The sequence below is a fragment of the Hippocampus comes genome, unplaced genomic scaffold, assembly GCF_001891065.2.
Source record: "Hippocampus comes isolate QL1 unplaced genomic scaffold, H_comes_QL1_v1.1 scaffold953, whole genome shotgun sequence".
Lineage (NCBI taxonomy): Eukaryota > Metazoa > Chordata > Actinopteri > Syngnathiformes > Syngnathidae > Hippocampus > Hippocampus comes.
In genome coordinates, this window is record NW_017805989.1 from 181,292 (window position 1) to 199,589 (window position 18,298).

The window sequence follows — 18,298 nt, forward strand, 5'->3', positions numbered from 1 at the left end:
TTTTAGGCTAACTTTTGTTTTATGTACTGCTAAAAAAATACTTCAAGAATAAATATTTTGAAGGTGATTGGTTAAAGCTGTCTAAATGAATTGGAATTTTGCTAAAATAAATAAATAAATAAAAATACAACATAATTCCCACTAAAACCCAAATCTCACTGTAGAAAGTGAACAGGGGGTGAAAATAATTGAAATCAGAAATTGGATTTTAGTGGCGAAAAAAAAAAAAAATCTGGGATTTGGCTTTGAGGACATATCACCCAGCCCTACTTTTAAAGTCTCCAAAAAAAAATGTCCAAATGGCAGTGTTCCGATCTTTAATCTCAGCTATTTTACTTGACATCGCACTTTGTCTTCAGACCAAATCGTCTTTTAAGGGCATTTACTGCTATCATTATTAATGACAAGCCATGACAGCGCTGGTGCCAAATGAGACATTAGTCGCAGACGACGGCAAAAGCAGACTAGTCTGCACATCTCGCACCAGACTAATTGATCATGTGTCGACTTAATGACGTGGGGACAATGAAGTGAGGAAAAAAAATGATGGGGACTTTCTACTCCCGAGTCATGTGAATTGAGGTGTAATGATTGCAGTTTTCCGCAAGGGGGCAGTGCACGCTAGCTACATCGCCTTGTTGCACTAAGCAGCTGCAGCCGCCAGATAGCAATGTTGCAGAAGATTTGAAGTTTTTCCCTCCAGTGACGGACTGCCATGATGGCGTAATTCTGTTGATTCTGCACGACAGCAGAAAACAAATATGTTGTTTGAAAAACATATAAGGTCAATTGCACTGGCAATCTTTGTGGTCTATTCTCATGTAATTTGTCATAAAATGTCATAAAATGCGCATACTTGGGTGCCGGACAACCGCTCGTGTATTACCGCTCGTGTATTTACTGAAAAATCCAAGTAAATCATATTTTGTTTTCATGTCATTTATGTTAATATAATTGGTCACTACGCATGCATACTGAGAAGCTGAACATATATTTGCGTTAAAGACGTCCGAATATTAAAGCTGGTATTTATTCAAATGTGCAATTTGTCAGAAAACATGCCCATTTTGGACACTGCAATATATATATATTTTTTTTAAAAAGGAAAAAATGAAAGCAAGATGTTTTTGGTGGTCAGAGAGGTCCTCTTTATTGGTTACGCTGTAAGTCACAGTTAGCTTTGGTAACACGGCGAACGCTACACACGAGTGTAAACATGAGACAAGACACGCGCACACACAAAGCACGTGCGGCAAAATGGCCGGGCAGTCGTCATCAGAGCGCCAAGTCTCTTCGAACTGGACCCACACTGGACATTATACAATAGTTGTATCAATGCAAGATGGCTGCCGCTTAGTGCCTTGATAGTGCCGGCAGCTTTGTTGTACAGTATATGATCAGCTCACAGATTAATACAAGGCAAATGGTTCAAAATTAGCTTTTATTTTCACGTTTGCAGCCCTGGTAGTGCAGTGGTGTGTGTGTGTGTGTGTGTGTGTGTGTGGGTGTGTGTGTGTGTGTGTGTGTGTGTGTGTGTGTGACATCTGTTTATTCCCACATGCATCAAGTAATTAATGCGACTTCAGTCCCTTTTCTCGGCAGAATACATCAGCGCTAGCTAGTTTATCATGACTTTTCAATTTTCGATGGAGTTAAGGCGTGTGCATGGTTTCGTTCGGCACAACGTTTACGACACAATGTTGTTGTGCGGCAGAGTTCAAGTATGCGTGCGGCCACGTCGCGCTCTTCTTTGCCAACTTGGCCTTTGTTTGCATCTAACTTGCATATGTGGTTAACAGTCACAAATACAAAGTGGTATAAGCCGCGATGGAAAAAGAACGAAAAACAAAAACGGGCAAATAATGAGATGAAAGCTACGAAGCACAAACAAGCCGCAGAGTATATCATCATGTTATTGTACTGTACTATTCTAGCTAATACTGATAGTCCAAATGACTGAATGGATTGAAATCCGACGTCCACCGACCGACCCACGAGTGGCGTGATGGAAGAGGAATGATAAATATTTATAATAGAATAATAGCACCATCTTTTGTTTTTGTTTTTTTTTTTGTTGAAAAGAAATATAAAAAGCTCACACGTAGGATAAAAAAAAAAAAAAAGGACCAGATCTATCGCTTAATGTTGTTGTATCCTGGCTTGCTTACCACTCTTCTTTTCAAACTAAACACGCACACACAAAACAATTTGCTAATCCTCCTAGTCTGTTTTAAACATGCACTTTGGTTAATGTACTGTTAATCCTTTGGCAAATGAACAAACAAAACAAACACAGAGGCACTTAATCAAGCGAACCAAGCTCACGTGACCGAGCAACACAAAAACTATGTACACGTATGTAAAAGTGTTACATTATAAATAGGTTTTAAACCATAGATACTATATACATCTTGAAACGGAGACGCGGTCGGTTTGCTCGGGGGCGTCGGCAAGTGGCGGCGTAGTTGTGGGGGGGGCGGGGTAGATGACGTCAGTGCTACGATGGGGATGGCGGCGCTCATTCTCGCTTCCTCAAGATGACGTAGATGAGGCCGCTGATCAGTGCCATGGGGAAGGCCACCCACGCCAGGATGTAGGAGTAACCAAACTCGTCCGTGTCAGGGACCCACTCTGGACTCATCACCGTGTAGATGATGGCGCCGCTCATCACAAACAAACCTGGAGTAGGTAGGCAGAACGATTAAAATAAAGAAATAAATAAGACCTAGCGAAACCGAGTTCTAATGCCAGAAACGCACTGTAGCTGGGACAAAATCACTCGCAACAACTGGTAAAGGCCTGTGAAAGCAATTGGGTGGTCTCGGCTCTCGCTTAGATCCTGGATATTTCCTTGACAAGGTGTTACAGGCATGTCCGAAATTCTTCAGAATTTCTAGGACGCAACACAGGCACGATCCATCTGTAAGACTAGACTGTCTTGGCTTCTCATAGATGCCCCTGGACGACTCCCTGACAGGGTAGTCTGGGCGTGTCCAAATGAGAATGGACCCTGGGGCAGTTCCAGGACTGGACATGGGACCTTGGTCAAAAGTCAGAACCCCCTCTAGACCGGCCACACCTTTCAGAGGACCCACCTGAAGGGGTATGACGCCTAAGAAAGCAGTTGGAGTGTCTGGGCTCTCCCTTATGCTCCCCTTACGTCTTCCTGATTGGATGCTCCGAGCATGTCCAGCTGGGACGAGACCCCGGGCCAGACTGAGAATACGCCACAGTACCTCGATTAAAAAGTCTGAACCCGCATTACAGAGTCAATGCAGTCGGCCATTTTGTAAGCATCCACAGAAGCAGATGGATGGTGTAGGTGTTCAACTAGGACGAGACCCTGGGGCAGACCAAGGAAATTATGTGGGAATTAGATCAAAAGTCCTAAACCCACTACAGCTGGATGTTAAACCAGGCTCAGGGCGCAGACTCTGTTAGCGCTTCCAAAAGCAGTCAGATGGTCTAGGATCTCTCTTAGATACCTCCTGGAAATCACAGAGGAGGGATTTTGGACATGTCCAAATGGGACAAGACCCTGGGAGAACCCCTGGGAAACAACACAGGACCTAGGATCTTAATGTAAAGTCCGTAGGTGTCGTCGGGCATTGAGGTCGGTTGTTTAACACGTTTTAAAATCTCATGGAAGACTGCCTCGTTGAACTGGACAGAAGAGTTCCATGTTCTCTGTGAACATCGAATATCCTGTAAAAGTTGTTCTTGGGTGTTCTTTGTATTTCCTTAAGTGGTTGTGTAGAGGCGGTTTACTCACTGGCAATGATCTGGAAGGTTCCGGTGATGAAGAAGCGTCCGCCCTTCTGCAGAGTAAAAAGCTGGCAGAAGAAGAGGAAGAGCGCCAGGCAGCTGAAGATGATGGACAGGATCATGAGGGCCTGGACCGCCTGGATCCACTCTGGATATAAAAAAACAAAAAAGCAAGAGGAGACATAATCAATAACAGGCCGGTCACCGGAGACGGCAGCAGAATAAACGCCCGTCATTAAAGCTGTAACGAGGGCAGCAAGCAAAGAAGGGCGCAGACGCTGTCCGGAGCACGTTTACTTCAGGGAGCTTGTAATGGATCCATAACGATGCTACTAGCTGGGGTATCTTGTTCTTCAAGTCCCCCCGCCCAGCCTGTCTCCTCCATCCATCCCTTGCATCAGGACCGAAAACTAAACATCGATCCAGAGACTTCCAAGGCCAAAACAGTGCAGTCCATTAACCCATTAACCACCTGGGATGCTCGGAATTTCCCAGATTTCCAGACCGTCCACCATTTAAAGTACAGTACTTTCTATCCACATCTAATTCCCAAATTCTGAAATTGAAACTAGCTTCAAAGACTTCCTGAGACCTTTTTGTGCTTCTTGTCATGATAGACATATCCACCAAATTTCATGTTGCTACGTGAAACTGGCTTTGGTGGCGAATGTTATAACAACATCTACCCTGATAGAAATTCAAATCAAATTAGGCTATACAATGACAATGTTGTGTTTTTGCTTTCTAAACAAAGCGTGGGTGTGTGCGCGTCTGCGCGAGCGTGCATGTGTGTGTGAGTGTGTGCGTTGGACCATTTCCCGTTGAGCAAGATGGATGAGATAAGCGAGGAAAGCCGACACGCTTGGACTATTAGAGGCGCGTCGGCCATCTCGCCAAAATGCAATCGCCACCCCGCCACGGGATTTAGTTTTTGCAAATGTTACATAATCCCGTCGGTTGATAAAATGATAGCTGGGCGGAATGTTCCGTCCGTTGGCCTTTAAATACGGATGCTACGCCGGCGAGCCTTTTTCCTTCCTCGGCTGTCAACATGGGACGTTTCCCCTCCCGGTGTCATAAAAACACACAAATCAATCATGCCACTCAGCATCACTTCAATGCCAAACAGGAAAATAGCAGTTGATAAGCAATGATGTTCAGAGTTCTTGGTGTTTCATATCTTTTTTCGTCACTATGTTAAGTGGCTATGTTTTAGCGTTACTAACGACGCATCTAATAACAAAAACATGAACACCCTCTGAAAGTTGTTTTGTTGAAATGGTTGCAGTTGAACCTATTGCAGAGTTCCTCGATCCATCATGACGCGATGTGACTATGTGTTAGCATGACCAAAGTTGCATATTTTAACATCCTGTAGCAACCTATTTCAGCGATGTAGAGTGACATCTTTTTCCTGTTGCAATAATATTAATTCTTTGTTAATGCTGTAAATGGCTATTTGTGAGCATTACTAATTTAATGCATCTAACATCTAACTGAAGTTGCCTTGTCAAATTGTCGGCTCCAATCTAAATGCTTGACGCGCTAGGTGGCTACATGTTAGCATTCGTAACATGTTTTTTTTTTTTTTTGTTAATTCAAACATCCTCCTCTTTTGACATCTAGCATTCAGTCATAGATTTTCTTATTTCGTCAAGTGTGAGCTGGCTCAGAATTTTTCCATCCAGACGAAAATCAATCAAATATTTTTTTCCTGGATGAAAGATTAGAGTGCTTAAAAAGCATTAGGATGTGAACGTGACCCCTGTCCTCCCTTTACCCACCACCTATGTCGCAATCTGCTTGTTTCCATGGCGACCTCCATCATAAAAATTACCGATTTGATTTGTACTGTAGTATGGGGGGGGGACAAAAAAAAGCAAAACATCAAACTGGATTGCTCAGCGCGCAATCTTGCCTCATGGTGACGCCCTACACCCCTGACACCTCAACCCTGGCTGCCCCGTTATCTTCCTATCATGTGCCACACGCACACACACACACACACACACACACACACACACACACACACACACACGCAAACACGCACACGCGGGCCTGTTTAAATAAACACAGTGCGTCATGGGGCCTCGTGAAAGCAAGTCAAACAAACTACCTGACAAAACACACAGCCTGGACTGGGCCAGCTTGGCCCACACTGGACCAATGACATCATTGGCATTAAAACCCTCACAGGGGGAAAAAAAAAAAAAAAAACTTCTAAAGTTGGCACAAAATAACCTCCACTCAAATCTTGTCACACACACATGCTATATAAATCTCAAAGAGCCCAGCTGCCGCCTCCCTAAATTGTCCTGCTGGACGCTGGAAGCTAAGACGGGACACCGTGCTCTGACACTGGGTGTGACCAGTCGTCAGCATGAGCGGCACAAACACACACACACACACACACACAGGCATGCTTTAAATACTCCTCCGCAACCCCACCCACACGCGCACGCATCACAAATGGCCGGTCACTATGCTGTTTCTGCACACGGGACCTCAATATGGACATCACGCCACTGACTATTTATACAGGCGAGCGGCCTTTCCAACAACCACTGGCGCATTCTCTCCCTTAGATGGCGCCAGAGGGGCAACCCCGACACGCCCTCATAATTGGCAAGTCATCCTGCACTGTCCTCCATAGGCGCTGCTTTGGTACCTCGGCGAGCAGAATAGTCTGAATAACGCCATCGTGCCTCAGCAATGTCCTCCATAGAAAGAAGAACCAAATGAATTTCTTTGTGAGCTTTCAAGAAGCCCATCATATTGTTGTCACTATATTGATAATTAGAAGTCATCCGCAGCGTTGTCACTTTTTTTTTTTTATCGATAACCATAATAATAATGATCATCCCTTAAAAGTGTCAAACGTCGTACAAATGTCACCGTCAGACATCAAGTCGTCGTCCAAAGCCCTGCCACGCCTTTATTACTGCTGATCCTCGTACGAATCGTTTCATTCTGCATGCTGCATCCTCCATCTTTTTTGTTTTTCCTTCTTTTAAGAATACTGTTGGTCTTCCATGACCACGCCACCGCTTTACCAGTCCTCAATTCTCATCATGTCATTGCGTTAGTCCTTTGCATAAGTTCTTCAGAGCACTGGCAATGTTTTCTTGTTTGGTTAGTGTTTGGCATTGCAGTGCTGATCATGTGATTGTGCCTCCTCCCGTTGCACTCCCACTGCCTTATCGATCATCAATGATAATGATCATATTAACGTCACTGATCATAATGGCACATGAATCCTTCCTGGTGGGTACTGCGTTGATATTTTGGGAATGATCGGGAACCATACTAACAATGTCTGTCAATGCACTTGATCATATCGGATTAATGTCAATATTACAGGATTGACAATGTAAATAATAATGCCCGTGTAAGTCATGACGTTAATGTCACTGCGGTCCCTCCATTGCACACCAACCGCGACCACCATTCATCAATGATGAGGATGATAATCTGACTGCTAATCATTGTCAATACTCATACCAAGAATGTCAATCATCATTTTGCCAATAATAATATCAATGTCATTAGGATCCCCCATTGCGCTCGGCCTGTTTTACGAATCCCTCCAATGACTCATGATTGTTAATCCTCATCATAATCCGTCGTATAAAACGAAGAGGACTCTGACCTCCAGTGGAGGCGCCGTCGCAACGGTAGCCTCCATTGATGATGGAGCAGTTGGTCCACAGGTCCGAGGTGCCGATGTCACTCGAGGTCCACGCCTGAGGACGGAAAAAAAAAAAATGCAAAAATTAGAAACACGTGACAGATTTATTGTTTACGCCTTTATTCATTACACCCCCACCCCATAAAAAAAGCGCCCCCCCCTCCCCACATGGGCAGAAGCGGGACTCACGCTGACTATGGTGGAGACGAAGAGGAGCACCAGAGCGGCGACGTGCAGGAGGACGATGCCCAGGAGAAGCAGCAGCATCTTTGCGAGAGAAGAGTCTGGAGCAAGATGAAGAAGAAGAAGAAGAAGAGGAGGAGGAAGAAAAAGAATCAGAGCGTGTGTGTGTGTGCGCGTGTGCGTGTGTGTGTGCGCGCGCGTTAATGTCCGCGCACGCTAGCGGGACATGGGTGTGTCACTGCAGCAGGCTCCGGACAAGCGCTCCCTGCTTTTCACCCACCGAAAGCACTAACGTTGCATCCAAAGTCACCTTTAACGACCTTTTACACGCTCAACGTCACATGCAGCCATTTTTATCGTCTTAATCCTGTCACCCAAAGTCATTTTAAAGCACAAAGTCCACTTCCAGTGCAGTTTTTTTTTTTTTTGAAATAACCATTGCAAGTTGTACTTACTTGGAGAAGAGTGTATTCACAGCGGGGAGGGGAAAACAAAGCGGTAATCAGTTTTTGTCCAAACAACGAGCCCGAGTAGAAGGAGCGAGTGGTGTCCTGAAGCGGCTGTGTGTGTGACGGAGAGCTGACAGCCGGGCCGCCTCTTATAAAGTGTCTCATTATGGAAGAGACAAATCCCGCCCCGGCGGCCCGGCCCCCTCCGCATATAGACACACGCTGCGGAAAGGCGCGTCGTTGCCGTGGTAACAAGCCCTGTGTGTTTATGGAATCACTGTTTTGCTAGTAGTAGTAGTAGTAGACATATGGTTTCCAGGACACTTTTTTGGAACTTTAATAAAAAAAAAATAATAATAATAATAAAATAAAAAATAAAAAAAGAAGAAGAAATGCAATTTTATAATTTCCAGCTATGCTTGATCAGTTGATGTTTTTGTAATTCCGTAGTGTACAATCCTCCTATTTGGTCATGTCTCCATCACATTAGGCTCCAGCATGCCTATGACCCTCGTGAGGATAAGCGGATTAGAAAATGGATGGATGGATGGAATAATCCATTATTCGGGTTATGTGATTGAATTAACTCCTTTAGTTTAGAAAAATATATTTAGTTAAAACAGACAACAGTCATTCTTTGAAGGCACAATTTTATTTGGAAGTAAATCACACCTGGCTCAAGGTCGAGTCCTGGTCCAAGGTTGAGGGTTCGAGGGATGAAATGAGGCTGCATTCAAGTCTTGCTGGCCCCTTTTTATTTTGAATTCCGACATGGTACCGATACCGTAGTGTGCTCTTGTCATTTTCTGAACCGGAAGACAACATCATAACATTTATCATCTCCCGGGTGTACCGTACAAACGCGTTTCCATGTTCCAAGTTTGCGCTGTAATGTTCTGATGATGCTGGCCAGCCGGGGGTCTCCTTCCCCTTGATTTGTAGTTTCCATGGAAATAAGAAACATAAACATTAAAGGTTGTATCATGAGCCGGGTGACTCATGGCCCATGTGAACGTACTTCCTACGCTAGCTTGCATGTGTGTAGGGTCCTCCCCTCTTGTTTGATATGACTCATTCCTCTTGTCGCCGCTCTGTGTGTGAATGTGTGTAAAAATATCCACCAGTGTTGCTCATCGCGACGCAACGAGTGGAATTCCAGGAAATGTGCAAGGAGCGGTCAAACTTGTAAATACTCCCAAATATTTGCAGTCGCGGATCCTCAGTCGGCCGAGTTCCTCATAAAGACAGGAAGTGGCGCGCGCTTCCTGTCGCTTACGAGTCGCTAAAAACACACAGCGCGCTCATTTTCGCCGCTAAGACGCGTCGACATCAACGCTCTTCGCCGCGCTCGTGTCAGAATCGAGCCGAGCGCGAGCCTTGAAGTGGCCGCCGACGGAGTGCTGTGATTGCCCGGCGAGCCCGCGGGGAAGAGCGGCGAGAGAGCGAGCTTCCCCTCGGCAGTAAAACGCACGCCACCGTCGCCTCTCGTTAAATGTTTTCCATGCCTTATATGTCCATGTTTGCACAGTCACGGTCCTTGCTGCTTGAGATCTTCAAACGTTCCAGGGATGCATCAGAACATTGTTCGATTTTTTTCATTAAAGCCTGGCCAAGGTGATTACGGGGAAGCCCCCTCAAATATCCAATATGGATGGCTGCATTGCTTGGGGGGGGGATGAATGTCCTTCAATTCATTTATGGCTTGCCGAGGTAGTCATAGGCAACCCCGGAAGGGTGGCGCAACTGAGCGGGGATGCGGATTTGGGGTGGTGTGCAAATGTCGTGCTAGCTACATCCACCCACCAGCACGGACGGGATTGCTGTTTTCGAGGCATGTTGCATAAGTAGTTCTGGGTTTCAGGCTTGCAAAGGTAGCCCGGAAAGGGTGGGGCCCGGTGGCTCTGGGGCGCTTTTGGGCGCCACGCGAGACGAACTCAATGTTAACTTTCTCCGTTGACAAGCATTAGCATACGCTGTATTGTATGCAGGCCCTCTTGGGAGCATAACAACAGTGTGAACCATTCTTTTGTCGCTTTCTGTTAGCACAAGAACAATGACGTTAAATAATTAACTGTTCAGTCCACCAAAATCGGAAAATGTAGCAAGAACGTAGGCAACCTGTCGCGACCTTTTTAGCACCGATGCTAAGTCAACCAATATCATGTTCTTACCACACATTGTGTTAATAATTCACAAGCTAGCACCTAAATATTGGACATACCTTGCGAGCCATCTTGACAGTCCTAAGTAGAAAATCAATCGAGGTCTTTTGCGCTCCGAGACAACTGAGTGGAGTGAGTGATTGATTGATTGATAGAACTCTTAATTAATCAATAGAGTTCTTGCTTTGGCATGGAGCTTAAATCGAGTTGGCGTTGTGGTCCAAGCTATTTCGCTGTCGCATTTGAACAGGAAATTGAAATGCGGAGGCGGACAAGAGATGCGTACTTGTTTGTTTTTACCTTGTCGTCACATTTTAATCAGACCAGACCAAACACGAGCGCGGACGCGTGAATCGCCATGACCACCCTGTCTTGTTTCATAGCCAAGCTTTGTCATCGCGATCGAGTTTCATGGCAAATGGCTGAAATTTGCCTCAAACGGTCGCAGCAAAATGGCAGACCGATTGTCGTTTCTGCCGTGGCTTTTTCACATTTTAGAAGTCAGCCCGCGAAGAGTGAGGAAACATGTCAAGTAGTCTTGTCCCAATCGTAAGGCCGTTGGGAAGGGAAACCGCAGGGTGCTTATCTTTTCGTCTTAAGGCTTCCTCGCCTCGTCTGCTTTCTCAGTAACGCTCAAGCGGCCACTCGAGGGGCTCCTTCCACGCCGTGGCCGCGCTCCAACAGCCACAGGAAGTTCCCATGATCGTTCCCAACGCTTGCCCCCGGAGTCTGACGTGAACCACGACGGGAGAGCGCAAGGGAGGTCCCTGTTGCATGCTAACAGCGAATGTACCAGTGGAACCACTTGATGACAAATGACAATGATTTCTATTACCGTCCAGGTTTTTTTTTTTAACGTAAAATGGGTGCCTTGGTTCTGCAGAGGTATATCAATGGCTTTTTTTTGGGAACCATTACCTCAAGTAATCCGTCACAATAACAGAATCTGACATTAATCAATGTTTCTTCTTCTTTTTTTTTTTTTACACTGGCTCTGTTTGTAATAGAACTGCACCCAGGCAACTCACTCGCTTTCCCTCTCAAGTCTCTGCCATCGGAATGTAACGATGCAAAATAACACGCGGCTGTTAAAAATAACCCGCCAATATGTTTAGAGCGTCGCAAGGATTCCAGCGTACATTCCGCATGTACGGGAGAAGGGAGGCCCTGGTCGGGGGGGCGTCAGAGGAGTGCCTATTTGCGTCCCACCAAAAAGGACACGCACAGAAACACGTTTTCATTCCCGGCCTCCTGGGAAGACCTTCTCGAAAAATTCTCTGTATTTTGCGAGCTCGGATAAGGTTCGTCTGCAGTAATTTCATCCTTTTTTTTTTTTGCCCCAAGTGTTTTGAAAGTGATTACACTGTTTGTAGCCTCTCTGGGTTGTGGGGCAAATACTTGCACATGATATCTCTGGATTGCTATTGATAGGCTGCGCTGCGAGCCGCCTTCTGTCCACAACTCATTTCATTTTCTGGAAATTTCAAACAATGCAGGGTCTTCGTGGTAGCCTCAGTTGCTTGTCGGCATTTATGACAGAAATGAATCATGCTCATTGCTTGGTTAGCATTGTAGCATCTACAGGCCTTCCCCAAAGACCCCATCTTATCTGCTTTGCTCTGGAATGTTCTCGGGTGTGCATGTACACACGCACCTCGATTGAACACACACGCGTCGAGGACGCCATGTAGCTCCCGGTGTTGAGAGTCACACTCAGTACTGTTTGCACAGCACGGGAACAGCGGGGCTGTAAAATATTACACCCAAAGCAAAGTGCAAGTGGCACACTCACGCAAATACAATGGCACCACACACACACACACACACACACACACACACACACACACACACACACACACACACACACACACACAAGCAGTCACAGCGTTATCAGTTTTATCAGTGCAGTCGCTCCCTCCGGTGTCGCAAACGACGAAAACTGCACCGCAATCACGCCCGCGCGTTTAGATTTGTGCCTGCTCATCTATTGATTTTTAAAAGCATTAGTATGCTGCCACCGTCCGCAATCCCGGCCCCTTGCGCTCGGGGCGGTGGCGGCGACTCGATCACGGCGTGGGTCGGGCCCCGGCGGCCGGGGCGGCGTGGATTGGTGTGCGGGCGGGGCCGATTGCGGCGTCTCCCTTGGAGGCTAAATGCTGAGTCATCGTAAAGCCGCTGATAAAGATGCAAGTTGCTGTGTGTGTGTGTGTGTGTGTGTGTGTGTGTGTATACACGTCGGCCTTGACCATGTAGTGACGCTCAGGTGAGATTAAGATGACAAATGTGAAAGAGTTGTCACTGCATGTGTGTGTGTGTGTGTGTGTGTGCGTGCGTGTGTGTGTGTGTGTGTGTTGTGTGTGTGTGTGTGTGTGTGTGTGTGTGTGTGTGTGTACAGAGGATTTTTTTTGGACACATGACGATGCTATTAAAAGATTTTATTTCTGATACATTCAACCTAATGTTATTATTATTATTAAGTGAAGTAATTCTAAATCCAGCTGGCAAAAGCAACACAAATGACACATAATAGCATTGTTATGGATTTAAATGTGACAAATGCTAAATTGTGCGTCATTTATGCGATTGTTTTTCCTCACGCCGTTTCCATGGAGACAGCAGAAGCCTTAAAAATGATGTCAACATCAAAACTGAACCGTTGATCTTACTGAGGGAATTTGTTCTGCTTTTGTCATTCTTGGAAGCGTCAGGCTGCTGTTTGCCATGGCAACAGACGCTGAAACTGGGGAAATGATGAAATCGGTTTTGTTTTGTCAGAAGTCGCTGTGGATCAATCAAAACTGAAAGTAGAGAGCAGAATGTAGCCCAAAAAGTTTTTCAAATAAATATAACGTATTCAGTGTCGCCTTATCAACCAGCTGATTATTTCTCTCGGTAGAGTGAGAATCGTTTTCCGTCGTGACAATCGAAGCTGAACACGATTTGTTTGCCACGGGAAAAATAAAAAAAGAATGGAAAAACATCCTTTATAGCATTCTTTTTTCTTTTTTCATGAAACACACACCAAAATGTCAAGTCACACGTTTCGTTTTCACACAATCACCTCCGCACGGCTTGTAAGTCGCTCAAGTGTCCACGAAATATCGTTCAAGTGTATCCGGTGAGTCGCGGTACGCTGGGGAAGGTTTTGCGTATGCTCATGCACTTCTCCTGGTCCAGGAAAAGCGAGTTGACCTTGATGGAGAGGTCGTGCTCCAGCGTCACTTTCGTTCTCAGCAGAGACTGCAGGCTGCCCTCGGCGTCTAGCAGCCTCTCCTGCAGCTTGCGGATGGTGTCTTCGATCTCCCGAACCTCCTCCACCAGCCTGGGCATGTAAGGCGGGTGTTAGAATATGGCCCGATTAAAGTAAAAAAAAAAAATTTTTTTTTAAATGTGGCCCTGATACCTGTGATGCGGGTTATCCCTGCAGAGCTCCACGTTGGGCCGGCGGGTGCGCTCCTCCAGTCTGGTCTGGGCCACCTTGAGTGGGTTGTCTTTGTCTCGCAGAGCTTTCTTCAGGGACTCGATGAGCATCTCCGTCTGGAAAATCTCTTGCTGGGTCTGCGTGATGCCGACACCAATGAGATAAACGGCGAACAACAAAGCGCTGCAGTGTGCTGGCTCTTGAATGTGTTGGGATGAAGTTTGAGCTCTAATTTCGTAATTGTCGAAATTGACTTCATGGTGCACCGCGTTTGGCTGCTTTCCTAATATAAAGACGTTTTTTGTCTTGCCAATATTGTCGTTTTTTTTTTTTTAAAACGCAGTTGGTTTCATTCACCCCCACCGCCCAAATTCTTTGACAGTTAATTTCGTTTTTTGGCGACCAATTGATTGTCTTTTGAGTTTTGGGGGTTTGTTTATACTTGAAATTGAAATGTAACTACTTCACAATTAAAAAAAAAAATATTTGACGACCAATTGATTGTCTTTTGAGTTTTGACTGTTTTTGAAAGGGTTTGTTTATACTTGAAATTGAAATGGAACTACTTAACAATTAAAAAAAAAAAAATCAAATAATTTATCTTTATTTTTCTATGTAATATAAAGTCATGTATTTTTAACATACAGTACATTCGTTTTTAAAGGGGCAGCAAAGTCGCCTCACAGTTCCTGTGTTTTCATGAGTTTTTTTAAATTGTCTCTAGGTGTGAACGCCAGCATGAATGGTTGTCAGCCTTGTGATTGTCCACCCCAGGGTTTATGATGCCTCTCGCCCAATGTCAGGGACGATAAACTCCGGCTCACCTTTGACCCCAGTGAGCCAATGATTTGAGTGTAGAACCGGCACCCTCCTCAATCACTGATGACACAAAACAAGCGAGATTGTGATGTGGACCTTGGTGAGGTGCGCCTGTAGGCTGTTGCGGGCGTCGGCCGTCTGTGCCACGCGGCTGGTGAAGGACACGTTGACGTTGTTGAACTGGCTCCACATTTCGCTGGAGGTGCCGTTGAGCAGCGCCTCGATCTCATCGCGCAGTTTGCGGGAGGCGGCGCGCTGGCCCTGCGAGCGCAGCACGTTGTTGTCGGTGAACTTGGACCACGACTCGGGCAGTGAGACCCTGCGTCCAAATAACCGGACAAGCGACAACGTTGACAATCTTTGAAACGCAGTGGTTTTCGTCGATCGCCGCTCACGAGGGGTCGAGTCGTTCAATGCCGCGGAAGAAGCCGATGCCGTCTGACGTGTTCCTCAGGTGATGGCAGCGGTCGTCTATCCTCTGCGCCGTCACTTTGTCGCTCAGGTCTCGTTCCAGCTCGTGCTGCGCCGCGCGGTTCAACCTGTTTAGTGGCTCACGCGCAACAAACCGACAAATATCAAGACAAATTGACGTGATTGCCCATCCGTTGCAGCCGCCACGACGAGACTCACGCCAGCTGGGCCGTGGCTCTCTCCAGATGTTGCTTCATCCTTGTCTGACAGGACTTTATGACCTCCACTTCCTGTTTGAATCCGTGCGCTTCAGTCATGACATTTTATTCTTTTATTTCCATTTTTCACCTTGATCAGGTCCTTCTCGACGTCGTCGTGGACAAGGTCGATGGCCATGCGCTTGTCGCGGTGGTACATACATTCCTGTGACACCTGGTGAAAAGTTAACACACCTTGATGCTAACGGCTAACATACTTCTTAGTCTCCAGTAACAATACCTCAATATTGTATACGGTAGGCAAACTGTTCATGAAGTTGGCTGACTTTAAAGTGTGTCCAAAACAGGCTAAAAAGACCCCCAGATGCACCAAAGATGCTAGTTTGTTTCAGTTTGACACCTGATGGCCAGTTAGCACATTTTCCTGCTAACGTCCAACGGCCTACATTGCGCTAATGCATCAGAATTGTTTATGTATGAACATAGCAAAGCTGAGAGAGAATGTCATCAGTATTCCGGATACTTGAGAGTGTTCAGGTGACAAGTTAGTGTCTTAATGCTAATGGCTAACATCCTGTGCAGTCAATATTGGACCCAGGACACAATTTTGATGCAGTAAAATCAGTAGGTGTCGCAAAAACAAAACAAAACTGATGGACATTTTTTGACAGTAACTCGTACAGACACACCCGATGACAAGTTAGCGTGTCTTCATGTTCAAAGTTAACGTTCTGTCCTGTGTTAGTAAATCGGTATTTTATTTGGTAGGTCTAGAAATATTGATGTCAAGGTAGATGATTTGGCATTGCACCAATATTGACGGACAATTTCATACGCTTACTCCTCTGTAATTAAAATGAGCGGCACAACTTGCCTGTGCTACGTCGCCCCCTGTTGTTTCAGTAGAGCTGACAGTGGAATAGCAAGGCTTAGGTAACCCGCATTCAAGATTTTGATTTACAAAGTAATTTCAATCAACAACCTTCGTCATTTTATCTCATCCCGAAGACGCGATTGAATCTCCGACGTCATCTGTTGTCAACCCTCACCTGAAGGGGCCGCTCGGTCTCGGCCAAGGCCCTCTCCAGCCGCCGCTTGACCTCTGCCAGCGCCACGGTCTCTCCCGCCACGTTGTCCACCTCGTGGCTCAGCTCCGAGCGCCAGAAGGCGATGTCGTTGAGGCGCTCGCCGATGTCCTTGCTGGTGTTCTCCTGCATGCGTCGCGTCAGCTGCTCCTTGTCCTGGATCAGGCGCATCGTGTCACGCCGGAGCCGCTCTGCGCTGTGGCGAGACGCCTCTGACTGGCGGTAGTTGCCCTGGTTGGACTTGAACCAATCGTCGGGTGTGTAACGGGTGCTCATTGTGCTCCGGTTAGCTGGGTAGGACATGGTGACTGTGCGGAGGAGATCTGGGATGGCTCGTTGCAAAGTGGGGACGGTGCCATCGTTCTTGTGGTAGCTGCTGGTACTCCACTGGTTGGTGTTGTGGCCAGCGGGCCGCGTGTTTCGGTAGCTGGACGCCATGGTGGAGATGGCGGGCAGGAAGTGACCCGTCTTGGGTCGAACGTATGATTCCGTCATCTCCATGCCTAAAAATCTACTTTAAGACATGTTCCTTTTAGCGACAGAACTTGGAGCTTCCCTTTCTCTGTGTCACTCACCTGCAAAATGAGCTCAAGTCCTCCGCAAGGTGATGGCACATGCATAATGCATTGAGGTATTCCAAGTGTCCAAGTCATTCATTGGCCAGGCCAGCCAATGGCAGCGTCAAGTGGCCGGTCCAAGATTTCTGTTGACACAATGCTGGTTGCCGCGGGTTACCGCCGCCCTCCCCGGCGGGCCGCGTTCATGCTGAGCAGGTGCTTTTACTTTGTCAATACAAGAAGCTGAAAGGCCCCCTCGAGTGTAAAATGACACAACCTTGCACTTGAAAAAGCTACAGTACAATGTAACACATTAGGATGCAGTTTATACAACATGCACTTCGCGTGTACTCATGTACACAATGTGCAGAATGTCCCGCATACTTTTATCAGTTTGGAGTTGCGCTAAATGTTATAGAGAAAATGCATACCGGTACATTTAATAAAAAAATAGCGAACATCAGCATGATAATAATTGATTCTGATTTGATGTGGTAGGAAACGACATCACTTTTTTTTTCTAGAAAATGATCAAATTAACTGTACACTGAATAAAACTGAAAGAAAAAAAAAACAATAATAATAATAACAATAATAATCATGTTTTTATGGTAAATGGGACGACAAGCAATCTGAGCTGGCAAGCAAAGCGCCGAGCTGTCCGTTTGGGTTACACTCAGCAGTTGAATAATTGATGCGGCAGGAAAAGGACACGCAATCATAATCTGTGTTGAGTTACACATCAATGTTGGAAATGAGGATCATTTACACCAACGTCTTCTCGGGAGCTTTTGCAACACATGCTCTAGAAGATTTTATACCTTAAAGCTGCACGATATGGGGCAAAAATGCCGATGGGCCTTTGCCCTGGCAGTCCCAGCAAGTGCCCGGTCGAAGCTCCGTTAGTTCACATTTCGACCATATATAGTTGTGATTTTCTTCCTGTTCCCATTGACTCTCCTATCTTCTTTCTGTCATTGGGTGTCTGTCATTAGTTTTCACCAGGATAGCTTGTTTTGGATCGAGGCACGTTAGTTTATTTTATTTTGTCGGCGGTGGGCTAGGCGTGACGTGAAATAAAAATCGGAAATTGGCCATTTTGTTTTGAGGCAGACTTTCTGAGCTCATTTTTGGGCCCTTGGTCAAGCCCCCCGTTTTCATAAACATGGCGGCTTGTTTTTAGAATGGAATGAAAAGTCTCAGCATCGCTTAACATGGCAAGGTGAAAGAAGCCCCAACACGCACGTAGAGACACGCCTGTCCCACCGTGCCCTCGCTGGCTATAAATATAACGCCATCCAAAGAAAGTTACGAATAAGCCAGCCCTCCATGAAATTCCTCCTGTGAGTGCAATAGTCGTTGGAGAACGTCAGAGAAATGTTCCAGCCGTGTGTATTCTGCAACCGATGCCGATCACAGCAAATCAAACATGCGACGCGGTTCCTGGTTGATGTGTGTGATCGGGGGGGGGGGGGAATTCTCAAATGGCATCAAAAGCAAAAAGTTCTTGTACGACGACTGAATCTTATCAGAGGAGCGA

General features: G+C 46.1%; 2 protein-coding genes across 2 annotated transcripts; both read right to left on the reverse strand.

The window, feature by feature from the left end:
* Positions 1-1,124: 1,124 nt before the first annotated feature.
* On the reverse strand, positions 1,125-8,225 carry pmp22b (peripheral myelin protein 22b). The gene is made up of 5 exons (XM_019891997.1): positions 8,092-8,225; positions 7,643-7,737; positions 7,415-7,508; positions 3,773-3,913; positions 1,125-2,679 (listed from the first exon to the last, which is right to left on the reverse strand). Exons 2-5 carry the CDS (start codon positions 7,718-7,720, stop codon positions 2,519-2,521), a joined length of 474 nt encoding a protein of 157 aa, XP_019747556.1. The 5' UTR covers positions 7,721-7,737; positions 8,092-8,225; the 3' UTR covers positions 1,125-2,518.
* Positions 8,226-12,899: 4,674 nt separating this feature from the next.
* On the reverse strand, positions 12,900-17,184 carry tekt3 (tektin 3). Its single transcript, XM_019891993.1, has 8 exons — positions 16,777-17,184; positions 16,166-16,704; positions 15,247-15,330; positions 15,118-15,188; positions 14,883-15,026; positions 14,584-14,806; positions 13,651-13,805; positions 12,900-13,569 (listed from the first exon to the last, which is right to left on the reverse strand). The coding sequence occupies exons 2-8, from the start codon at positions 16,700-16,702 to the stop codon at positions 13,353-13,355; spliced, it is 1,431 nt and encodes a 476-aa protein (XP_019747552.1). The 5' UTR covers positions 16,703-16,704; positions 16,777-17,184; the 3' UTR covers positions 12,900-13,352.
* Between the last annotated feature and the right edge of the window lie 1,114 nt (positions 17,185-18,298).